General features: G+C 40.3%; 2 protein-coding genes across 2 annotated transcripts; both read left to right on the top strand.

Moving 5' to 3' along the window:
- On the top strand, window positions 1-10,024 carry LOC308289960 (uncharacterized protein; the record flags this gene model as incomplete). The annotated part of the gene is made up of 12 exons (XM_080731740.1): window positions 1-122; window positions 258-395; window positions 531-668; window positions 804-941; window positions 1,071-1,288; window positions 2,051-2,263; window positions 3,168-5,342; window positions 5,500-5,589; window positions 5,893-6,039; window positions 6,453-6,503; window positions 7,145-7,201; window positions 7,647-10,024. The coding sequence occupies 12 exons, from the start codon at window positions 1-3 to the stop codon at window positions 7,862-7,864; spliced, it is 3,705 nt and encodes a 1,234-aa protein (XP_080587866.1). The 3' UTR covers window positions 7,865-10,024.
- Window positions 10,025-15,641: 5,617 nt separating this feature from the next.
- Window positions 15,642-22,781, top strand: mmp13b (matrix metallopeptidase 13b). The gene is made up of 11 exons (XM_080731053.1): window positions 15,642-15,723; window positions 16,071-16,181; window positions 16,933-17,060; window positions 17,301-17,449; window positions 18,025-18,150; window positions 18,612-18,767; window positions 18,915-19,035; window positions 19,874-20,007; window positions 20,508-20,667; window positions 22,282-22,385; window positions 22,661-22,781. Exons 2-11 carry the CDS (start codon window positions 16,137-16,139, stop codon window positions 22,759-22,761), a joined length of 1,224 nt encoding a protein of 407 aa, XP_080587179.1. The 5' UTR covers window positions 15,642-15,723; window positions 16,071-16,136; the 3' UTR covers window positions 22,762-22,781.
- Window positions 22,782-27,010: the final 4,229 nt, after the last annotated feature.

Raw genomic sequence — 27,010 nt, 5'->3', positions numbered from 1 at the left:
ATGCCTGTGAAGGAGTTGCAGCAGCTTGCAAAAGACATTCCCCGGGTCTCTTTGCAGCCTAATGCCTCGGATCAGTCGCTCGGAGAGTCCAAATCTAGGAACACCAAAAGCAGAAAGACCAAGTAGGATTTTCACACTTACAGTAGCTTAATCTGATACATGTCATTATTATAAACCGGACACCTCACTCAAGCACTACAGAAGTGTTCTTTTGTAATGAGTTCTCTGCCACCTGTGTGTCTTGCCTCTATCTACAGAGATGGGGTTACATCCATGCCTGTGAAGGAGTTGCAGCAGCTTGCAAAAGACATTCCCCGGGTCTCTTTGCAGCCTAATGCCTCGGATCAGTCGCTCGGAGAGTCCAAATCTAGGAACACCAAAAGCAGAAAGACCAAGTAGGATTTTCACACTTACAGTAGCTTAATCTGATACATGTCATTATTATAAACCGGACACCTCACTCAAGCTCTACAGAAGTGTTCTTTTGTAATGAGTTATCTGCCACCTGTGTGTCTTGCCTCTATCTACAGAGATGGGGTTACATCCATGCCTGTGAAGGAGTTGCAGCAGCTTGCAAAAGACATTCCCCGGGTCTCTTTGCAGCCTAATGCCTCGGATCAGTCGCTCGGAGAGTCCAAATCTAGGAACACCAAAAGCAGGAAGACCAAGTAGGATTTTCACACTTACAGTAGCTTAATCTGATACATGTCATTATTATAAACCGGACACCTCACTCAAGCACTACAGAAGTGTTCTTTTGTAATGAGTTATCTGCCACCTGTGTGTCTTGCCTCTATCTACAGAGATGGGGTTACATCCATGCCTGTGAAGGAGTTGCAGCAGCTTGCAAAAGACATTCCCCGGGTCTCTTTGCAGCCTAATGCCTCGGATCAGTCGCTCGGAGAGTCCAAATCTAGGAACACCAAAAGCAGGAAGACCAAGTAGGATTTTCACACTTACAGTAGCTTAATCTGATACATGTCATTATTATAAACCGGACACCTCACTCAAGCACTACAGAAGTGTTCTTTTGTAATGAGTTATCTGCCACCTGTGTGTCCTGCCTACAGCAACAAGGAGAATTCCATGCCTGTGGACGAGTTGCGGCAGCTTGCACAAGACATTGGCCAGGTCCCTGGAGAACAACTCTTTCAAGTGGTAGCACTTATCCAGTCTGACCCATCCCGTGGCTCCGCACACGAAGAGGATGAGGTTGATCTCCTTACACTCCAGCCCTTCACACTGCAGATGTTGAAGAACAAATGTATCTCCATCCTCCACAAAAAAGGTACTGTGTGTCCTGTTTGTGTTGTGTTGAGAGTAGGTCTAGCCTCAGTGAGTGACCTATGAAGGAAATGTGAGCTGTGTGCAACAGTGCATGGCGCGCTCTGCTGGACAAAGTATTTCATTGCACTTCCAAATGCAGTCCACAGACTCCACACAGCTCCAAGGCACTGCAGCCAGTTTTATTAATTTATTTTTATATCGGCGGGAAATTTCACCGATACCGATATGCCCAAATAAGGTCATATCGGCGGCCGATAATCGGTTCCCGATATATTGGTCTCTCGCTACTGGTGGTGAGTTTCCTGTCAGCATGAGTACTGGCTTTTTCAGGCAAAAATATTTATTCTTTACCTTTACCACCAGTCTCTGCACCACACTCATGTTATCTAATACCAGTAACATTGGGCATTTGTGAGATTTACCATTAGATATCTACCATTCCGCCTCTAGTGTCTACAACTGGGATGGTGTATATCCCTATGGGGCTTTTAAGCCGTGACATAATTTTGTAGGCAGAGGAGAATCTGCCCCCAGAGCATTTTCTGTCCCTCGCTATTTCAAAAAACAACGACTAAAGAATAACGACTAAAGTATAATTCTAACACTTTCCTTTCAACAACAAAGAGAAGAAAAATGTGTAAATAGTAAAAATAGTAAAAAGATTCACGGAAACTGGGGGCAGAAATTCTCCTCTGCCTACAAAATGATGTCATACTTAACAGCCCCATACTAATCTTTGCTCTCGTCCTCGTTTCCCCTCTAGAGCATTCGAACAGCAAGTCGTCCCTCAACGTCCTGGATGCTGCTGCTGACAGACTCCGACACCTCCACTTGCCCGCCTACAATAGTCTCTTCACCCTGCCCTCCACCTCTTCGGCCCCCAGGCCTGTGCCCTTCTCCCGTGACAACCTGTCACGGCGCAATAGACCTCCTCCTGACCTCTACAACTGTGGCAACTCCTGTACTCCCGACGAAGGTAACAGGGATTGTGTGTGGCGACAAATGTTGATACTGTTCAAAATTGAAGCAGATCTGCAAGCTCAAAACCTGTTTGATCTGCTGTTTTAGGTACTTTATGTAACAGTAGTAATTGTGACTGAGCCCAAGTCATTGGGGCAAAACTAACTGTTTAGGAGAAGAGAAAACAAGCTCGCCGCGCTGCGAGCTTGTAGATCTGCTATTTTTGAAAAATCGTGAAAATTTGAATTTTGACCCGATTCTATAAGTGTCTTTTGAATCCTTCTAAGATTTTCTGAAAAAACCTATGTTTCTATGTCAGCAATCTGACCAGCCATCGTCAAAGAAAAGGTCCTTTTCACTTGAATGGAGCTCAGTTAGTCTGTTCTTGAGAGACTACTATGTCAGTGGTTCTCAAACCTTTTCATGTGAAGGACCCCCAAAATTATATGTATTTGGCCACGGACCCCCATTTCAAAATATTTAGTTCCAGGGACCACCCAGAAGCAAAATTTGAGTTACAAACGTTCGCTTTGAAAATACATATATTCAAAGATTTGAACACATTTTCACAACTTTTTCAAAAATAGCAGATCTACAAGCTCGCAGCTGCTGTGAGCTTGTATATCTGCTATTTTTCACTGGTTAAAGCATTCTAGAATTATTGATTCAATAATTCTAGGCCTAAATGGGTTAAAGAGAAATACTATGTAAAAGATCGTATTGCCACAATGAACCAATATATCCATGCATCGTTGAGTCAACCATGTATCGTTGTACGTATCATATCGCTGTTAAAATGTATTGTTACACCTCTATTATTAGTAGTAGCCTTATGTAAGTTGGTGAATCCTCTTTAGTTTGCAAGGTTTTATATACTTGGCAACTAAAATAACCGAGATTGTCTTGTTTGTCCTGTACAGGTCCAGGCTTCAACTCACTGCCCCAAGATTTATCTGATGACGACAGCGATCGGTCTTCCTTTTCAGACTTAGACGACAAAACATACTCCCCCTCTGCCGATAAGAATGCATATTGCAGTGATTCGTCTGAGGAAGTGAAAGCAGGGAGTGAATTTGAGGACTTCAGCGAGGGACAAGTGGAACTTTGTGATGATGTGGCAGCAGAGAGAGATGTCCAACTAAGGAGAAACAGACAAGACTCAGAAGACATCACATACTCCCCCTCTGCCGATAAGAATGCATATTGCAGTGATTCGTCTGAGGAAGTGAAAGCAGGGAGTGAATTTGAGGAGACCAGCGGGGGACGGGTGGAACTTCGTGATGATGTGGCAGCAGAGATAGATGTCCAACTAAGGAGAGACAAACAGGATGTGACAGACACACACACACTCTCTAAGACCACACACACTAAGACCCAAAATGTCTTGAGAACCTCTGTGATAATTCCTGCCGTCACAAGAAAAGCAGACGGATCTCGTAAATACAGTAAACAACAGTTCTGTTTGTATTGTGAGTTGCCATTCTTAAAGATGGCAAGGCATTTGGAGAACGTTCATCCCAAGGAGATCGAGGTTGCAAAAGCATTCAGTTTCCCAAAGAATTCTAAAGAAAGGCGAATGCATTTAGATAAGCTCCGCAACAGAGGCAACTATGCCCACAATGTTGAAGTTTTAGAAACAGGCTCTGGGACACTGGTACCAAGCAAGCAGCCAAAAAAAGATATGTCAGGGCAAGATGTCCTGCATTGCGTCCACTGCCAAGGTTGCTTCACAAAATGGTCACTGTGGAGACACATGAAGAAGTGCAAATTCAACCCACAAGTCGTTAATCCAAAACCTGGAAAAACAAGAGTCCAGGCCTTGTGTGCATTAGCCGAACCCATCCCCCATGGAGTGTCCAAAGGTGTTTGGAATGTCTTGAGTAAATTGAAAAGGGATCGCATCGCAGATGCAGTCGAAAAAGACTGGTGCATTATGGAGTTAGCAAAGTCCCTCTACAAGAGGCACGGATCCAACGCTGCGAAACATGACTACATCCGGAGTAAGTTAAGAGAGCTGGGGCGACTTGTCCTTTATGGAAGTGAGATCACGCCACTGAAGAGTATCAGAGATTACATCCAGCCAAAGAACTATGAGCTTACAGTGGAGGCAGTGAAATATGTCGGACGAACACATACAAGAAAAGAGAGAGCTGACAGTCTTCCAATGAAACTTGGATACAGCCTCAAGAAACTTGCGATTCTTCTGGAGGGTCGTGCTCTCATCAGCGGAGACAAACAGTTGGCTGAAGAAGCACTTAACTTCCAAAGGATCTACGACGCAAGATGGGCTGAGGATGTAACAAATGAATGTCGGAAGACCCTGTCTCAAGCCAAGTGGAATGCCCCACTGCTTCTTCCTCTGACTGAAGACGTCGCAAAATTGCACAAGTACTTACAGAAAGAGCAGCAGCAATACCTTGAGGATCTCAAGTCTACAGTGTCTATGGAGAACTGGAGGAAACTGTCCAGGGTCACTCAAGTTCAGGTTATGCTTTTCAACCGTCGCAGACAAGGCGAGATGAACCAGATTAAGCTACAAGACTTCTTGTCGAGAGACAAATCGTCCAACCACGAAGACATCAACTATGCTCTCTCTGACCTCGAGAAAAGGCTGTGCAAACACTTTGCGAGAATCGAAATTGAGGGAAAGTGTGAAAACAAGGTACCCGTTCTATTAACTCCGCTAATGCTGGAATCAGTGGTCTGTCTCTGTGAATACAGAAATGAATGTGGTGTCCTTGAGGACAACCCCTATCTATTCGCCATACCCACCAGTATGTCATTCTTTCGCACCAGTGATATTCTCAGAGAGTACACCAAACTGTGTGACCTCAAGAATCCCCTAGCAATTACAGGAACCAAACTGAGGAAACAACTAGCAACCCTTTCAACGGTTCTGAATCTAAGAGATACGGAGCGGGGGCAGCTAGCAGATTTTATGGGACATAGCATCCGAGTTCACGACAAGTTTTATAGGCTTCCGGAGAGCACCCTGCAGCTCGCCAGGGTGAGCAAAGTGCTCCTGGCCATGGAGAAGGGACGAATGGGAGAATTCCAAGGCAAGAACCTGGATGAAATTCACATCGATCCAGATGGTGGGTGTTTCATGCATTGTTATACTTTAGCTATTGAAATTTAACAGATGCGCAAGCTCGTAGTGCAGCACCGAGTGCCATTGTGCCATGCTACAAGCTTATATATATATATATGCATTTTTTAGAAAAATCTTGAAAATGTGCCTTTAATCCTTAGAAGTGTGTGAGGACGACGCGTTTGAGGACGGGTGTGGGGACGGCACGTGTGATGACAACAACATGTGTGAGGGGCCTGAGGTCATGGAAGGTATATACTTTGATCATTACAGCAGCACATATTCTGTTACATCTTTATAGCACCCCTCGACTGTTGAGATACATAACACATTTTAGCATAATGTTGTTTTTCACTGTCACATGCAAAACGGAACAGTTGATGTTCCAATGTTCTTGCCAGTTGTTTGCTTCTCACAGTTATCAGCTTGGAGACGGCCACCCTTTTACAGCTCTCGCCATTTGTAATTGACACAAAGACATTACAGGGAGAGATGGCAGACACAATTATCTCCTGCACATTTACTTAAATAATATTTGACTTGTCATTATATAGTTGATGGCCTGAGCGGATCGCTGCAAGATGGGGAGGCGGTGCCAACTGTTGATGGCCTGAGCGGATCGCTGCAAGATGGGGAGGCGGTGCCAACTGTTGATGGCCTGAGCGGATCGCTGCAAGATGGGGAGGCGGTGCCAACCGGAGGTAAGGATATTGGACAGGGTTTTCCTTTTTATCTGACCCAGGTCAGCTGGGTGGTCTAAGTGGCTTTGTCAAATTCAGATTCAGATTTCTTTATTAACCATTGTGTAATACACATAGGAATTTGCTTTGGCATACTACATTTTTGCATTCAAATCAATTTTTTCACATATAACATACAAAAACAAAAAAACAGACAAACACAAAAAACACTAACAGAACACAACACGTAGTCACCACAGCAGCCATGGGCGGCGCTATCTTGGAGAACCTGCGCAACAATTCAGGGCGATCGGCCAGTCTGTTGCATGTGTCGATTCTCACCAAGTTTGGAGATGTGTAGCAATCAATGCCCGTAGCTTTACTTGGCCTATCTGTGGCACTAACAGAATAATGTTGTTCTTGTCATTCAACAGTTGCTAAACAGAGTGGGTCAGCAGGAGTCGGACAGACGGAGCCAAAAACAGGTAAGGATATTGGACACTTGCTGTACTATTTCCTTATGACCCCTTAGAAAAAGTAATACATTACTAATACATTACTTATTACTTGAATCAAAGAGTAATATGTTACATTACTTTATTACTTTCCCCAGTTCCCCCCTGCCACCCGCAAAATTATAGAGATGTACAACACAATCTGTTTAGAGACAACTTGTAGTGTATGTCGTGTGCAGAATGCTGCGGTGGATTAGGATCTACAAACTCCTGCACATCTCTGTTGTTATCTGCTGATAGCTTGTAAATCTGTTCTATTTTCACATCATGCAACAACAAGCTCATTTGTAATTAGGATCTACAAACTACTGCACATCTCTGCTGTTATCTGCTGATAGCTTGTAAATATGTTCTATTTTCACATCATGCAACAACAAGCTCATTTGTAATGAGTAATGAGGTGTGTTTTGGCAGTAATATCGTTACACTACTTTTGCTGGAAAAGCTAATAATATTACAGTAATATGTAATTTGTTACTGACAAACACTGGTAATTTCCCACCAGACTTAAGTTTGATCCAGACCAAGTTTGGAAATGTGTAGCATAGTAGGAGAATCTCCGCCTTACTTGACCTACGTGGCAATTAACAATGATCTTGTTGTTCCAACAGTTGCTAAACGGAGTGGGTCAGCACCGACAGGAGCCAGACAGACGGAGCCAAAAAGAGGTAAGGATATTTTGACAGCTCTGTGTGTTCCTGGCTGCGTCTGTCTCTGTCCGAGCACGAAATCGCGTTTGGTTAGTTTTTAGTTGTAGTAGTTTTTAGTGTTGGTCTTGCGCAGACTAACACACACATTATGTGTATGTATGGTATGATAATTTGGAGTGTTACAGTATAAGCACAGTGAGATTTCCCTTGACTTCAAAGTTCAGCGTTACTTTGTTGCTGCATAAAGGCTAACATGTTTTTGTTTGTTTACCTTTATATACAAAATCAGTTGTTAAACAGAGTAACAAAGTGTGATGTGCAAAACATACAACACACTACAAAATGAAACTACACTGGCCAATCAAATGCTGAATCTGTGTAGAAATAGCCAGTGGTAGAAATAATTGTAGCTTTTAGGTTAAAAATAATACTACACAAATCGGTTATTCCTTTTTCGTTTTAGCTCGGCAAGAAAAGAGGAAGAATTGGGAACCAGAAGAGAGAGAGGCCGTGGAGAGGAACTTTAAGAGAGCTATAAATACTTGTAAGGTCCCAGACAAAAGTGCATGTGACAAGTGTCTGAAAGCAGAGCCTGCACTTATAAAGAGAGATTGGAAATCTGTAAAATATTATGTCCATAACAAAATTGCCACCCTAAAGAGGAGGATGCAGAAGATGTAGAAAACTACTTCTGCACTCTTAAAACATGATCCTGTACCTGAGTGTTATTATGTTATTGTGTTCCTGTTAAAACATGATCCTGTATTTCACTGTAGGGAGGAGAGGGGAGACCAGTGTCTGTTCATTCCCTATGCAAGTCACTGTCCTTAAGCCACAAGGCAAGCTTCATTCAAACCGTGACTTCATTAGGGGACAATAGACACTGCTTTCCTCCACGCAGGGCAAGCGGGACAAATGCTTTAACAGTGAGTGCAGTCTATGGCAGTTCTATGCCTAAGGCAGTTCTATTCTAAGTTACTGGCGTAACAGTCTTTTGTTTTTGACTGCTTTTGTTGTAATCTCTGAGCTGTCAGATTTTATAGTTCTATTGATGCATAATGACTAATTTGAACTACTGTATTTGCACTGCCAGATGTACTGCCTTAGACAGTACCTCGAGTATTTGTCCAGGCAGCACTACATTTCATTAATACAGTACCTGGGTGTTATTCTGTTATAGTGTTCCTGTTAAAACATGATCCTGTATTTCACTGTAGGGAGGAGAGGGGAGACCAGTGTCTGTTCATTCCTTATGCAAGTCACTGTCCTTAAGCCACGAGGCAAGCTTCATTCAAACCGTGACTTCATTAGGGGACAATAGACACTGCTTTCCTCCACGCAGGGCAAGCGGGACAAATGCTTTAACAGTGAGTGCAGTCTATGGCAGTTCTATTCTAAGTTACTGGCGTAACAGTCTTTTGTTTTTGACTGCTTTTGTTGTAATCTCTGAGCTGTCAGATTTTATAGTTCTATTGATGCATAATGACTAATTTGAACTACTGTATTTGCACTGCCAGATGTACTGCCTTAGACAGTACCTCGAGTATTTGTCCAGGCAGCACTACATTTCATTAATACAGTACCTGGGTGTTATTCTGTTTTACTGTTCCTGTTAAAACATGATCCTGTATTTCACTGTAGGGAGGAGAGGGGAGACCAGTGTCTGTTCATTCCTTATGCAAGTCACTGTCCTTAAGCCACAAGGCAAGCTTCATTCAAACCGTGACTTCATTAGGGGACAATAGACACTGCTTTCCTCCACGCAGGGCAAGCGGGACAAATGCTTTAACAGTGAGTGCAGTCTATGGCAGTTCTATGCCTAAGGCAGTTCTATTCTAAGTTACTGGCGTAACAGTCTTTTGTTTTTGACTGCTTTTGTTGTAATCTCTGAGCTGTCAGATTTTATAGTTCTATTGATGCATAATGACTAATTTGAACTACTGTATTTGCACTGCCAGATGTACTGCCTTAGACAGTACCTCGAGTATTTGTCCAGGCAGCACTACATTTCATTAATACAGTACCTGGGTGTTATTCTGTTTTACTGTTCCTGTTAAAACATGATCCTGTATTTCACTGTAGGGAGGAGAGGGGAGACCAGTGTCTGTTCATTCCCTATGCAAGTCACTGTCCTTAAGCCACGAGGCAAGCTTCATTCAAACCGTGACTTCATTAGGGGACAATAGACACTGCTTTCCTCCACGCAGGGCAAGCGGGACAAATGCTTTAACAGTGAGTGCAGTCTATGGCAGTTCTATTCTAAGTTACTGGCGTAACAGTCTTTTGTTTTTGACTGCTTTTGTTGTAATCTCTGAGCTGTCAGATTTTATAGTTCTATTGATGCATAATGACTAATTTGAACTACTGTATTTGCACTGCCAGATGTACTGCCTTAGACAGTACCTCGAGTATTTGTCCAGGCAGCACTACATTTCATTAATACAGTACCTGGGTGTTATTCTGTTGTAGTGTTCCTGTTAAAACATGATCCTGTATTTCACTGTAGGGAGGAGAGGGGAGACCAGTGTCTGTTCATTCCCTATGCAAGTCACTGGCCTTAAGCCACGAGGCAAGCTTCATTCAAACCGTGACTTCATTAGGGGACAATAGACACTGCTTTCCTCCACGCAGGGGAAGCACAGGACGCATGCTTTAACTTAACAGTGAGTGCAGCATAAATCACTTTTGTGATGGACTTTTGTTTTGGAGTGCCCTTATTGCAATGTTTGAAATGTGAGATTTCAATTCAATTGTTACAGTTCAATTGTTACATAACTGTATTTGCAGTACTGTATGCACCGTTACATTTAGGCTACTGTCTTAGACAGTACCTTCTGTTCAGACTGGAAATAAATTTAAGTAATACCTGAAGAGTGTGTGAAGTAGTATATCTGTGCTATGGTGAACCCAGAAAAATGTGGAGAGTTATAAGAATTCATTTTCAAATCAAAGGGGTTTTATTGGCAGGAGAAAATGTACATTTGAATTGCCAAAGCAAGTGTCTAACTATAAATACAGTTGAAAGAGGGGAACATAAAAGAGTTGTAGGGGCACAGCACAGTGTAAACAGCTGTCACATTTTGTTATTATATATACGTATATATACATTCAGGGTATAACAAATGGCAGACATCTTTTGCAGTTGCTTTAGGACAAAAAGCTGCTTTTTTTCTGCAGTGATTTTAAAGTATTTGATGTAAAATGCATTTAAAGGTAGCAGAACTGTTTATATATACAATGCTAGCAGTCCATAGGGTGGTTGTAATCCATTCTCTAGCCTTCTATCGCAACAGTACACAAGTCTTTTGTGCTGTCTTCCCACATTTTTTGTATTTCTTCCTGTAGGCATGTTCCTAGTGTAGCTGAGTGTCTCAACCTCAACCTGATGGCAGAAATATCTACCTTGAATCATTACTAAGTATAACTCATTAACTTGTCTGTGGGTACTGTACCATAATGAATCATGAATGAATGATTGTTTGATACAAGCAAACTGACAACTTCACTCTCTGTCTGGTCTGTGCTTTACTGAGCAAGTTTTCTACAGGTAGTTCATTCTGAAATGGACAAACCTTTTTGTCCAGTCCAGTCCAGTGTTGCTCGACGAGTCAGTAAGTTGCCATTTTAATACAGCGGCACATGACTAAGTTAGTGATTTGATCTGACCTCCATCATGCTTTGTGGCGGTCCCAAGACCAACACAGTCTATCTCTGCAGTCTGTCAGGGTGAATAACTGATCTGGATACTCTGGTACTTGTTTATGGGGGTTGAACCAATAGTGACCATGATCAATTATTAGACTCAAGCTTCCTCATACTCAGACAGAGCTGGGCAAGACAGCTTTCTCTGTCAGTGGCCCAACTTCGTGATATGATCTCCAAACTCTAAAACGCAGCTCCCTGACCTCCCTGGTGTCCTCAGGAAGACATTAATCTGAAAGTGTGTTATGGTGTCCCCAGGAAGACATATCTGAAAGTGTGTTAAGGTGTCCCCAGGAAGACATATCTGAAAGTGTGTTATGGTGTCCCCAGGAAGACATATCTGAAAGTGTGTTATGGTGTCCCCAGGAAGACATATCTGAAAGTGTGTTATGGTGTCCCCAGGAAGACATATCTGAAAGTGTGTTATGGTGTCCCCACGAAGATGGTTGTATCTGACATCCCCACGTGGGACGACCCAGTCAGATCTGGGAGAAAAAGTATTGAATTTTGATAATTTAAAGTCAGAATCTTGTTCCTGATTTTTTTCTGGTCATGCCTGATTTTTTTCAGAGCTGTAGCATGTCTAGAAAGGGGGGTCCCCAGGAGGGACGCCGTTGTCTGATTGTCCCACGATGTAGCAAAAACAAGTATGTGTGTGTGTGTGTGTGTGTGTGTGTGTGTGTGTGTGTGTGTGTGTGTGTGTGTGTGTGTGCGCGCGCGCGCTGACAAATGACTTACTTTAGCAAAATAACTTCAAATCCCATTTTCTATTTTCTGAAAAGTTCAAGCCAAATTTTGAGTTGGCAAGATCATGGGATATATAACTGTATCACAACATATCATTAAATTTAATTGCTTGATTATGGCTGTAAAATATGATCATACATGTTCCTTTACAGCCACAGTGTTTTAATTACAGTAATATGGGAATGGTAACGTGACCCATGATCTATAAAATGCTCATCGTAAATCATCCACCCTAGTCGTGCAGAGATAGGCATGACAGGGAAGCAGGTTAGAAGGTCTGTGAATCGCTTGAATCCTCTATACATTACATATATTAGCCTCCAACCTTTTCTCTCTACCAAATCTCTTTGGCAAAAATTGCCTATCTACAAGCTCACAATGCCTCACATTGTGACATGGTGTGAGCTTAGCTGATATTTAGGCCAAACACCGACAGAAGGGATGCTAGGGCTCATGTGGTTACAAGGGCTTTTAACAACTTTCAATTTGGCATCACTATTTTAGGCATGTCATTTAGGGTGAAATGATTCATCAATTTTCAATAGTTTTCAAAAGAATGAAAATAGCATATGATCTGTAAGCTAATCGCAGAAATACAATAATACTGGCTCCATATACGTTTACAAAATTAAACCAAATAATGCATGCACTATAGTGTGTAATGTGCATTCTCTACTGTAAGTTGTTCCAATGTGTTGTGTTTGTCAGTGTCCATCTCAGAATAACTGTAAAAATTCCCCACAACTATCCCCAACCCTACTTCCTCTGACCTGACTCAGAAACACACTGAGCAAACAAGCGTGGCGTCAACCCAGACATTCAGCTCTGGTATGGTGAAGTGTAATAACAACAGTTACAACATTCAGGCACTTTTTTGTGAGCCACGAAACGGATGTTTTGCAATGTCTTGTCCTTTGTTTATCCCAAGCAGTCTGACATAAATTCCTGTAGCAACTGTGGAAGACATGGCAATGACGTATTTTATCTTGAATGCTTTTCCCCCTTCTTCTTATAGGCTTATATAAATTGTTAGAAAGGTTTATTAAGCCTAATTAATTGATTGTTTGAACAATGCATATTAGCCTTGCATTTGTGTGATGAAAATCATCTCTTTTTGCTGTATAAATTAGGCTTTTTGGAGATGTGCGTCAGTCAGGTAACAAAAATTGGCTCAGTTGTTCACTTCCGGTAGAAAGCGTGAAAATGTCCAAATCGAATCTTTGAAGTATGCTGATTTCAAATGTTGTTCTTCATCAGAGCCTCATGATGGAGTCCCTGATATTCAGGCACATGATACCGGTAGTAGCCAACCAGTGCTCAATTGCCTTCATGATAGGAGAAAGTTAGTTGGTGTCTACTCTAAACTGCTCTCAATTAATACAAAGGCTATGCTAGGTCATTTTGTTTCCTCCTCCTGATAAATGTGGTTTTAAACAAGAAACAAGAGAGTGGATGTGCTTCACTTAAAAGCCTTCACAGTATGTAGGCTACGTATTTACAGAACCAAAAGGCACAAAAATATCAAATGAAGTCATAAACACTTACAGCAAGGTAATATTTTTAGCAACGCAGAAGGAAACGTATTTACCCCTATCTTCATCAGTATAAGACATACACATGGGTGTGGGTGTCAAGTCTGTTTTTAGGACATCGCTATGCGTAACAGTGTGAGTAAATCATAATTACCACCAATATTTAAACTAACAGGCTATATAAGGATACACATTTTCTTGACTGAGTGTAGAATGTTTCTAAATGTCCCAATAAGGCTTGTAGGCCTATGCCTTAAAGTATGTGGAGTCCAAGAATTCTGTTGTCATTGCAACTGACAATAATTAGATGTCTGAGATCACGCACGCACGCACGCACGCACGCACGCACGCACGCACACACACACACACACACACACACACACACACACACACACACACACACACACACACACACACACACACACACACACACACACACACACACACACACACACACACACACAGACAGACAGACAGACAGACAGACAGTAGCATGTCTTGACCTGCCTTAACACCAGGTATCTAGTACTGTACTGTATGTCCATGTTATCACATAAATGCACTGTGCTTCATGCAGATTTCCTTTCTTTCTTTCTTTTTCATGAAATCAGTAGTGAACATTGACATCTAGGTGCCATTATGTCATTAAGGAGGTGGATTGCTTCAGAGAAGCAGCCAGACAGTTGTACTGTCATTGTGATGGCAATGTGATGAGGTGGCGGTTGCTTGGAAGGATGACCTCACCCACTCTTTCCAGGTCTCTTCCTCTCCATGGCAGTATGGAGTGCGTGGGAATGTTAACAGTACAGGTTTATTAGAAAACATAATTTCATAACAGTTGGAATTTGAATTATGGTGTTTTCTTACATATTCAAGAGGACCGCTCTAAGATAACATAAAAAAATCCAAATAAATCATCAAACATCAAAACACATAAAAGAATAATATAACACAGAAGAAATAATATATATTATATATTATATATATATTACTTCTGGTAAAGCTTGTATGCTCTTGGGAGGAACGACATCTGCTGCCTTTGCATGTGACTCACTGGTTGTGTCAGTGTCCTCCCATTTCTTAAGTATACAAAATTGTACATGCACTGCACAGTGACATCACAGACAAGTGTGCTTAGGCATACAAATTACATTTCAACGCAAAATTCAGGGCAATAAAGTGTAAATATGATCATATCATCCTCTATGTGCGCCTTAATCTAAGGCTATACTGCAATGTGTAGTAGCCTTGCCCAAAGACCAGAAGCCCATTGGCTGCAGGGAGGGATTCAATTAAGGTTATAAATATTACTCTCAACTACAGTATGTTGCATTTCTCACGGTAACTCTTTCCTGTCAGTCATCTGTACCCCGCCCAATAAAAAGAGAAAAGCCATGTATGTAATAAAAAGAAAATTATTACTTGTGTTATAATATAATATATAATTGTGCATAATAGTTTGTCCTATGTTTTATACAGTATACGGTAATGTCCCCTAAAATGATGTGAAGAATAGACTTTGATGCAGTGTTTTTGCTTATTCAGTCTGTGGTTGGTAATGCAATACATCGAGCTTACCAGAACCTTTGAATCACATCCAGAAGGACAACCAGGAAATTGATCCCACATGCACACTTGGTCTGTGGAGCACATTTTTTAATTGTGACAACAAGACAACCTCTCGTTGTATTTCAATGGACATGGTTTATTCCAATGTAAATAGTTTGACCAAATACACAGTCACAACAAAATGCTGTGTATATCATAAAGCAGCACCCCAATTACATTTATTTTTAGTATGGCTGGCAGCTCTTAGTCACATGTCTCATCCTGAAATAAAGCGAGACAGAATGACAATCATGGGACAAAAGTATGAATAGCTGACAGAATACATACAGTCTTTGCATACATACAGTATTGCAAAGGAGTTTTTACAATGTGAAGCGACATCTGTACATGTTACATTTGCACGTTAATTTCTATTGATGTGCTAATGCTGCTATAGTCATACTGTAGTTCACAAAGCTTTACTTTATTTTATTATCACTATTGATGTTATGTTGGAGTTGCACAGTATTGTTGATTAAATGAATCGACCCACTGTAGAAGACATTGCATGATTGTGTCGTTCCTGCATGATATGTTAATTAGTACATCGTGAATTACAAATGGATAAATTAACACAGGGGATTTTTACTGTGTAGGAGTGTATTGCGAAAACTGAAGTCATGACCATTTTTTCTTTTAAGAATGTGATATCATTGCATTTTCAGGTGGGTTCAAAGCAGCCCACCCTCACCACAAACAAGAAACAAGCACTTTAGCACTTTTAGGACAGAGGAGGAAGTGGCTAGGTGCTTTTACATGAATCACCAGGATGCTTGAAGTGAACAAAACACTATAAATACCCCTCAGAGAAGAGATGTTCGACCCCAATTACTGGTCTTTACAAAGACAGACAACATGGCAATGAGAGGCTTGCTGCTCCTGGTCATCGCTGCTTACTGCTCTGCTGTGCCTTTGCCTGCCCAGGAGCGAGAAAACTGGTTACAAGCTGAGGTACAGACTTCTTCTCACACCATTTATAACCTTTGTTCTAATAGGAAAATAATGTAATTTCTTAGGATGGTAATGTACTTTGCTGGACTATTGGTATTTGGAGTTTGTTGTACTTTTTATTTGTTTTGAGGTGAGATCCTTCCAATTAATGTTTCATTAATAATTGTGCTACGTACATACATTTGTTGACCACGTAAGCTGTTGAGGCCGTCCTCATATACAGTACATACAGACATAATGTACATCGTACTGATACGGACCTGCACACTCGGCCAAATGGTGGAGAGTTTGGCACAGCTAAAAAAAATGTAAATAAAAAATAAAAATCCTTCTCTCTCAATATACAGAAATACCTGCGACGGTTCTATGGCCTTCCAGCTGGTCTCCAAGGAGCTCAGAAGTCTTCTGATACCATGCGAACCAAAATCAAGGAAATGCAAAGTTTCTTCAACTTGAAGGTGACCAGATGTACAAAAGACTAATGATCAAAACTGATTATCATTCCTAAGCAGTTAACTTTTTTGTCATGTCTGGACTTGGCTTTCCATGTGTCTATTTGTATCGCAGATTTGTATCGCTATTTGTGTCGCAGAGTGAGTTTCATTGGCTCACAATCACTTATTCTAATGCATCAGTGAAGTACCCTGGCATGGGGCAGTTTGTCAGTCAATATCAGATCACTCAAGTAACCCAAATTGGGTTGATCTGCTTGCTTCTGCATCTTGTGTCATCTGTGGCTTACAACTGTAGAGCAGCCATCCCAAGGCCCTCTTTCCAATCTGTTCATTTAATTGACCCTGTGCATATAATCAATGTCAAATAGATTTGACATTGAATACACTACAGTCAAATGGTCCAAAAAAAGTAATATCCTAGCAGTGACCTAACGGTGACTGGCTAATTGCAATGAGATGCAAGAGTGCAGACAAGCTGATACCAACTCAGGACTTGTGTATCACTGCCCTCCAGTGTCCCTCCTCTGGAGCATTGCAGTGTTGTGATATCACTGTGTTGAGAAAGATTAATAGCTGAAAGATAGCCCTCTGAATCATACACAAACTTGATGATTTTCTCTCTTTTCTTTCTCTGCTCTTGAGCGTTTAATATTACTCAGACCTAAAAGTACTGTGCATACTGTATAACTGACATAAGCAGCGCTTACTCTCAAGGTGTTGTTTTTTTTTCTTCCTTTTTTCATAACCTTTGAAGGTAACAGGGAATTTGGACAGCAACACTCTGGAGGTGATGAAGTTGCCCAGATGTGGTGTCCCAGATATCGGGGAATACAACCACTTCCCCAGACACCTCAAATGGCAAGACAACAATGTCACCTTCAGGTAGGAGTCTCATGACACACAGGGGTACTTGTAAATTATACAGTAAATAGAAACATTTCATCAATATACTGTTAAACTGTGCCTTATATAATTTCAGCAATAGCCACCATATACCGTATATGCAGAAGAAGAAAAAACATTAACTTTTCATTCACTTTTGTTATTTAGTACAACATAAAAAAAGAAATGCTGCAATCCAAAAAGTCCAAATAACATTTCTTCCATCCCGTGACATTCCAGGATAGTGAACTACACACCTGATCTGAAGAAGGGAGACGTGGACCGAGCCGTCCGCAATGCATTCAATGTGTGGTCTGATGTCACCCCTCTGACCTTCAAGAAGCTCTATGCGGGCAATGCTGACATCATGATAAGCTTTGGAACAAAAGGTGAGGTCAAAGAATTCTGAGGTCATATCATAGCTGTCGGGCAGAAACCTCCTATCTCTATATTTTAACTTTTTGTAAATGAATGCCTTGCTTGACTTCAACGTCAAACAAACTACTTTGGCCATTTTTTATTTGAATCCTGAAAAATAAAGAGTTTTGGACTCGTCTCTGTCAGGTTTTCACCGGACAGAGACGATATGGTAGTTGCATCCTAAAATATTATTCATTTCTACATGTGTAATATGTAGGCCTATAACATACGGTATGCTTGCAGTTTCGTGGTTTGTGTATTTTCACAAATGTAACCTGACTGCTACTTCATTTAAAAGTAAATGCAAATCTTGAAATGTATTAAGACATGAGAACATTAACATCCCACTATAACTGTGCAGTTGAGTAACATAAAGCCAAATGTATACATTGTCATATGACAGTGTCGATCTCCAGAAATAACCAACTTTCATGCGACATGTCATACAACAAATTATAAACAAATGAAACTTAACATAAAATGTAAGTACCCAGCTGTAAATATCTGCTCTCTCTTCTTGTCATGTCTCTCATGTATTCTGCAGAACATGGAGACTACAACCCTTTTGATGGGCCTGATGGACTCCTGGCTCATGCCTATCCTCCTGGCCAGGGTATTGGTGGGGACACCCACTTTGATGACGATGAACACTGGTCCAAAGATTCCAATGGTACGTGGCGAGCACACAAGATTCACCGTCATAATTTCATCAAAAGGCCTAATTGTAGACCCTAATAGGGTAAAGAATGTCTTTGATAACAAATGTTTCAATGTATGTTTCATGCCACAACGCTTCTTATCTATTTATGGAAACCATTTGTGACCAGCCGGCCATTGGTTACATCAGAAAGGACATGTTCCCAAGCATAATTGGTTAATAAGTTCTTAATTATTCAATGGTAACTGCAGTATGATACCCTAGTGCCCTTTTTCCCCTTCAGTTGAACAAATATTGTATTATTGATGATTATCTTTAATTGGCTTAGCATAGTTATTGAATATGTCACTCTGTACACATTTTTACTTTAAATATAACAATTGTATAATCACAACTATAAAGAGACAACACTAGATGTTTGAAATGGTGGAAGAAACTCTATTTTAATGTATTTTGTTTATTTTCCCCAAAAGCGTACAACCTATTTCTGGTGGCAACCCATGAGTTTGGTCATGCCCTTGGCATGTCCCATTCTGCTGACCAAGGGGCTCTTATGTACCCAGTCTATTCTTATGCCAGAGGGTATCCTCTGGCTGAAGATGACATTGAAGGCATCCAAGCTCTTTACGGTGGGTAAATCAAATATATTCAAATTAAATTATTACAAGTTGCACATGCTCCAGACAAAATGATTGTGTACATCAAATAAGGTCCTTGAAATGTAAATGTTTGATGAACCACTGCATTACACTGAAAGATCTCATTTCCATTCATAGGACCAAACCCACACCAGAGGAAGCTGAAGCCCAAACCTGATGCCCCCACCAAATGTGACCCCATGTTGGGTTTTGATGCTGTCACTGAGCTCCGAGGGGAGACCATCATCTTTAAAGACAGGTACACACCTAATTACCAGTGGTACCCAAGTATAAGTATAAAATACCACAATGTAGAATACTCTACTACAAGTAAAAGTCTGGAATTCAAAATGTACTTGAGTAAAAGTATGAAAGTGTTCAAAATGTATTTAGTAGAAAGTACTCATTATGCAGAATGTCCGATTTCAAGTTTTCAAATGCATGAAAATCTATTGAAAATAGCAGATCTACAAGCTCATAATACATCGCAACACAACGTACCGTGACCTTGTAGATCAGCTATTTTCAAATGGCCAAAATGTATATGGCTGAAGTGGGTAATGTATGTTGAGTAAAAGTACAGTATTTATATAGTGGAGTAGAAGTCAAAAGGAAATACTCCTAAAGTAAAAGTAGGCTATGTTTAAACTATCTCAAATTCTGTACAAAATATTAGGGCTGCAACTATTGATTATTTTCTTATTCTATTGATATTTGTTTTGATTAATCGAATCATCAAGCATTTTATATCTCTATTTTTTATATAAACGAGTAGGCATGAAGAAATTCAGATTTTGTATAAACTTCCAAATCGATTAGTCTGATTAACCACGTAGGCCATTGGTCCCTTTGTTCTTTATTGTACAACAGTGTCTTCCAAAAATAGCCGATAGCTTGAATCACGATGCGTTATGAGTTGTGGATCTACCTTCTTTTGGGGGCGAATCAATTATTTTATTTAAATATATATATTATTACATTGTATCGTTTTTATAATATTTTAAATTGATCAGTTTAACAGATTAACTGTTGCATCCTTATAACTTATGTCTTTGCATGGTCATTGTATGAGCTGTTTTCTCCATACTGTGTGGCAGATTCTACTGGCGTCTTCACCCACAGATGCCAGAGCCTGAGCTGACTCTGATCAAGTCCACCTGGCCCTCTCTCCCCAATGAAGTGGATGCCGCCTATGAGAACCCAGACAAGGACCTGGTCTTCATATTCAGTGGTGGGTTCTTTTTTATTCATTATAGACGTTCAGAAATAAAATAAAAAATGCTAATATATTTTCAGATAATTTGGAGAAAAAGATGTGATGATCTCCAATGTGTCGCATGCTTGTAGATCATTTTCACTATTTTTGAAATAATACATTTTTTGTTTCAAATTTCTCTTCAGAGGTCCACCTGCCCTCCCTTAAGCTAATTTTAATAGGATATACTATATAATTGAAACATTGATGCAAGTCATTTGGGATCAAATTATCAGCTGAATAAGTGGTTCTCACCCGTTTTTACTTTCAAGGATCCCCATAACTCTGAGAGAGTACAAATGGAACAAATGGAACACTCTCAGAGCACAGAACTGTAAGGCTCCATTTAAAACCCCCTCCCCTCAAGGGTCCTTGGACCCCACTTTGGGAACCACAGAGCTAAATGTCAAAATGTAAACACTAATTCAAATGATATTCATTGAAAGACATGTGTACGCTGTGTTGTATTTCAACAGGGATAAGAATGTGGGCCCTGAATGGCTACACCCTAGTGGACGGCTATCCAAAATACATCCACAAACTGGGCCTTCCCAAGACTGTGAGGGAGGTTGATGCTGCTGTCTACATTCCAGACACAGGGAAGACATTGATTTTTGCTGAAGAAGAGTATTGGAGGTATGTGGTGATCTCTTTCAGTTTATTATCTTCAGAAATACATACTGTACATTTACTGTATGTTACCATGAAGAGTCTTTATACTGTACTAGTTGTGACCATTTTAGAAGTTCATGGATTTCTCCTGCATGTGTCTTACATTAGGACTGCAGACAGTTCTTTCATAAATGTTATACAGTATAAATCAGCTCAGTCAGTTAATGCACAGACCATAATGCCACATCTGAGAGAGAGGACCCAGGTTTGACTCTGACTACTGTCTTGTTGGGTATGTCTTGATCTCCATGGTTTTTCTGATCTGATTTGATTTTGGTAAAACACAATATAACATAAACCCATAACCAACGTGGACCTGCAGCATAGCTAAATATAAATCCAGTCCAATAAATTACAGTTTTGTGTCTGAGAACACTACACTGATACAGTATATCTGAAATTTAAAGCATAAAGATGCAAATAAAATATTATTTTGGGGAGGGAAAGAAGAAGAACATGCTGAAACATACATAACATTTTGTGGCTGAGATGACAGAATCATTTGCTGGTGCATTTACATATAAATAGCATCTTTTTATCGCAAGTGCTTCAGTGGTTCCCAGACATTTTAGCTGGAGACCCAAAAGAGAAATGAGACGTTTGCCCGGGACCCAAACTAGTGAAAAGTGAAAAAGAATTCTGTGTTTCTTTTATTTATTAATGAAATTACTTAGAAGAATCATTGCATTCTTTTTTTTATTCATGAAAATTTTGGGGATGTTTTTTGAAGAAAAAAAATAAATAATAATAATAATAAGGGAAATGTGTCCGCGACCCACAAATAGATCCTGACCCAGTGCTTGGGAACCAGTGCTTTACAACGTTCACCCAATGTCGGGGGCAACCAGTGTTGTTTTTGACAGCAAATTTTGATTTAGTTTTAGTCATAGTCTTTTGAATAAAATGTCATTTAGTTTTAGTCATAATTTAGTCAACTGAAAAGTTTTAGTTTTAGTCTAATTTTTGTCGACTAAATATCATAAGATTTTAGTTGACTAAATCTACATTTGATTTAGTCAACTGAAAATGTATTTTGGCAGCCCTTGATGGCATCGTAATGACTGATTTTACACTTGGTTGTGTGCTGAAAATAGCCGATCTACAACCTTGTAGATCTGCTATTAACACCTGAGAGCAACCAAACATAAAATTACTCTCTTCTCCACTAGTCCCTCCCTAACGTTTTAGTCTAGTTTTTATTTTCTTGACGAAATTGTCAATATATTTAGTCTTAGTTTTAGTCATCACAGCTTAGTTTTTATGTAGTTTTCATTTAGGTTTCGTCAGTGAAAAAAACACAGTCGACAAACATTTTTTTGTCATAGTCTTAGTCGACGAAATCAACACTGGGGGCAACCTATGCAAAGCACCATCCTGTCACCGGGATAAGCCTTAAGTGTCTTGCTCAAGGACAAGTTGACACTGACGCAGCCAGGGATCGAACTGGGAACCTTCCGATTCCCAAAGTAGCCACTCTAACCCCTAAGCTGGGGGTGCAATGAACAAGACTTCTACTGCCGCTTCTTATTTAATTCGTATTGCATTACATGCAATATTTACAGTATATCTAATCCACAGCTATGATGAAAATACTGCCACCATGGATGAAGGATATCCACAATCAATTGAAAAAGATTTTCCTGGAATAGGAGATGAGGTTGATGCAGCAGCTTATCACGATGGTAATATATACATTAAAAGTGATATTCTTTGTATGTCTGTCCTTCCTTCCTTCCTTCCTTGCTTCCTTCCTTAATATGCTCTTGTTTTTTATCACATTGTATTGTATTATATTGTTATCGCTACTTTGTTTTATCATTGTGTAAAGAAAATGAAGACAACATGCCTTAAACAAGGCACATACAGTACAAATGCATAAATGCAGTAATGTCAACAGCACTACAGCAGTACAGTATCTTTTAGTGACTAGCCCTCTCTGTTCTTTATCCACTTACAGGATACCTGTACTTCTTCCATGAACACGTACGCTTTGAGTACAGCTATACATCGAGGAAAGTCTTACGCATCCTGAGAACCAACTCCATGCTCAACTGCTGATGATGTGGTCCCACTCATGCGCTGGAAACATGATTTTCTTATTGTGTGGACATTTACATGTTATTTGTGGAAGGCAGTGGTCTAGTGCCCTGGTTCATTAAAGTGAGGTCCGGGACCTCCACCTGTCTATACAGTGAAATCCTCAGTAGTCATTTAATTAGTCGACAAATGTTACCTGATTGTTCAGAGGACCATAGTAATTTGTTTTTCAATTTACAATTGTACACGCTCTCAGAGTTACAAATGGATAAATTAACACTGAGGATTTTACTGTGTAAGGCCTTATACAGGATGCACTTACTCAAAATTCTCTCTGGATCAGAGTGTGAGCTAAATGCGTAAAATGTCATTTGTCAGACACAGAATGCTGGTCAATTCTGCATAATTGTATTGTGATAGGTACTTAAAACTATTTATTCAATTTCTATTTTGACTAAACTTTTACTGTGGGAGGGAGACTATACCTTTTCACAAGTAATTATATGGCAGTTGTATTGTTTTAGACCTTATTAATCCAGTGGGGGAAATTCAGTTAATGTCGATATCATTGTAATTATTTTAATGCATTACATTATTGCAAATTACTGTGAAATGTTATTATTTGGACATTTTAAGGATTCAACCAACACTTATATAGCTATGGTTTAGACATCTTTATTTAACCAAATTAGACAACGTTCCAATCCATGTTCATCAGGTAATTAGTTTTATAAAGATATCTAAACCATAGCTCGGTGTGCAAGTTCTATTCTTTAAAATTATGTTCTGCTCTTAACCCAACAGCAAAAGCAAAACATTCAAGACAATAAACTGGTTGTTGAGGAAAAATCAATAGAATCAAGAGAGATTTATTTGCCACTTACTCATATCAGCACATTATTGGCGGGACATGTACTGACACATGACACAACAATAAAAAGGATAACAATACAAGAAACGAAAAAAAGAAAACACTAAAGATAAGATGGGGGTGGGGGGAACCTAAAGGGCAGGAGGTAGAATGGCAGGTACGATAAACCTCTTAAGACAGGTAAAAGGGCACCATAGTTGCTTGCCATGTGTATCTTTGGGTAATATGCCTACAAATACAGTATATCAGCAGTCTTACTGAGGATGGTAGAATTACATTAGAAATGTCTTAAATGAAATGAAGGGCCTTAGAATTGAGAATAGAGTTAAAATAATAAAAACCTAATTAAGAGTGCAGGGAAGTGCTCAGAACTGGTGAAAAGGCATTGTCCTAGCTGGCTGTCCTGGCTAGGCAGTGGCTTGACAGTATAGGGTGGGTGATATGATGATAAATATTGTTGAGGCGATACAATGTCTCCACGATATGCCTTTTCAGAGATATCGTTTATATTGTGATACAATGAGGCATTTTTGTCTAAATCAGTTGTTTTCAAACTTTAAAATGTCCAGGTCTCCCCTTAACTCTGACAGTATACAAATGAAACCAAATGGACCCGTAAGGGTCCATTTGTTACATACTTGCAACATACTTGCAAGGATCATTTCAGAGCTCCCAAAAGGAACCCAGAGAGTCCCTGGACCCCACTGACCCCACTGGTCTAAATGGTCTGTTGCTCCTTTTCTTTTAGTTTTTGTTACCTTGAACTGTAGGTGGTTGTACTGTTAAGTAACTTGAAAAAAGAACCATAAGAACCGATACAAGATCGTGTATCGTGATGCTTGGGAAAATATTGTTGTGATATTGTGATATAGTCCTCTTGATATGTTTCCAGTTGCTTACAGCTTCAGATTCCGCTAGGGAAAAAAAGAGAACTGATGAGTAACACGTGTGACACACCAGCCAACTCACCAACAGAAGGGGAGAGAGGCCTCTTTATGGAGAGTTAGGGACAAGTCACAGCTGTGGTCTGTTTGTTTCGTTGCGCTTTTCTCAGGGTTGCTTGATCAGCCAGTAGATAGACAGATGGTAGAAAAGAGAAGATAGCATATTAAATTGTTAATGGAAGTGCTTTGTGCTCCGGATCTTGGGAGAACAAGGCCCATTCCATTTACAGTAGGTGAGACAGCCAGTTGCTTCTTATGGAGTGTCAGCAGCATTTTGGTCATCAGCTGTGAAAACATTTTTAGCTAACTATGCATAATTTCACCAACAAACATTTATCAATGGCAAGAAGCTATTTGAGTCTTGGCTGATTCAGAATCAGAAGTAGGCAAGACCAAACAGGAACAGACAGATGTGATACAAACTGTGTTCGTGATAGGGAGACGTACTGTAGGCTACATACACAAACACTCAGGGCCAGATGGCATCTGCGTGACGTATAGACAGACAGAGATACGCGGACAAGATTTGCCGGTTTTCATGGTAAACTTGCGACCTATTGTCGCAACTACGGTCCCATTTACACAGCTTAAGAATGATTAATTAAGTTATAAGATATGTACAGATACTTTGACATGGGTCAAGCCTTGTGCATATTACAACACATGGTATATTGTTCATCACAATCACCAGTTGTGTTAAAGGCCAAATAGAAAATGTCTAGACCATATCATGACGCATTTCCAAGTGAAAAAGGGGCTGGGTATGTCTAAAGTTCTCTAAACCAATCATGATCTCATTCTGGTCTCAGCTGACCATCCAACGTTCCCTCAGGCTATGAGATCTAAATGCAATGACATGCGACCATGCGACGCATACTTGCAGTGCATCATTCTGCACAACAAGGTCATTGCTGGCCTGCCCCCACTTGATCATGATTGGAGGAAGGTCCCACTCTATCCTGATTGGAGGAATACCTGTCTCCTCCACAAAAACATTTCAAATATCTTAACTATTTATTAAATCATTCTAAGAATATGAGACAGATAATAAGGCTTTTTGCAAGTATAGGCGGGCTACGTCTTATGAATGGTGAGACGAAGAGGAAATGACTTTTGCCTTCTGGTGCGCATATTGTGACTTTTAAGTTTGAGATTTAATCAGATAAACACCACCAATAGTTGACAGACATCTCCAAGTTATTAACTTGGAGAGTAGCATTTTTGTCTCAATTGAGCAAGTATTTGTTTAGTAATTGAGTAAAATGTAAAAAAGGTCACAACAGACCCCGGTCTCCCCATACATAGTGTATTATATACTGTATACAGTACATCTCCCTTCATCCTTCATTGAGTCCAGCAACTACCTTGCCTTTTAAGAAAGTTGTAAAGAAAATGTGACCACGGAATTAGTAGCATGGGGTCCCTGGACAGACATTTTCAATTTGTCTTTATTATATATTTTTTCTTTTCTAAGTGCATTACAACAGCTGTGACGCTTGAATAAACTTCACAAGGCTACGTTGGCGCCATCATGGCGATGGAGCACAAAATACGATTTTATCATTTGAGGTGGATAATGAGATAAAGTTCTGGAGGGTTATTTTCCAATTAACTTTGAGATGATGTAGAAAATTGCTGCAAGGGGGCACAATGGCGCAGTCATAGCGCTGCTGCCTCACAGCTAGAAAGTCCCGGTCCAGAGTCCATCTATCCATCCATCCATTCATCTTCAACCGCTTATCTGGAATCGGGTCACGGGAGTAACAGTTCCAACTGAGATTTCCAGTGTTCCCTCTCCTGAGCAACCTTATCCACTTCATCCGGATCCGGGGGGATCCCCAGGCCTTCCCAGGCCAGTGTGGAGATGTAATTCCTCCATCTGGTCTTTGGTCTGCCACGGGGTCTGCTCCTAGTGGGAAGATGCTCGGGAGACATCCATAGGCCTACTAGATGCCCGAACCACCTAAGCTGGCGTTCATATTTTTTAAGTAATATGGGGCATCTTACATCATCCGACGATGGATTGTATGTTCTAGACCAGGAGTCTTCAACGTTTTTCAGGCCAAGGACCCCCTTAGCTGAGAGAGAGCGATAAAGCAGGGTTAACCCCCACTACATATTTAACCACTTAAACGCTTTGTAAACTTGACCTTTGGCTTGGTACTTGATCTGCTCTTTCTTCCCTGTACACCAAACCTCTTTGCCAAAAATAACAAGCACACATGAAGCTTCCAAATGGAAATCTCTATCTATGGCGCAGTAATGCCCTCTAATGTTTAGAAAAAGGAACATATTTTCATCTAAATTGCCTCATCAATTTCAGCAAACGTCCAAATGATCAGGGGATCTTATGTTAGCCATATTATTTAACTATACTGTATATACTTTATTGTATTTATGTAACTGTGTGTGGTGCATGCGTGCACTTGTGTTCAAAAATATATATTTTTAAATA

This window comes from Nannobrachium achirus (genome assembly GCF_963921795.1).
Source record: "Nannobrachium achirus genome assembly, chromosome: 8".
NCBI classification, from domain to species: Eukaryota; Metazoa; Chordata; class Actinopteri; order Myctophiformes; family Myctophidae; genus Nannobrachium; species Nannobrachium achirus.
The sequence above is the reverse complement of the archived record's forward strand: the minus strand, read 5'-3'. Positions and strand labels throughout refer to the sequence as shown.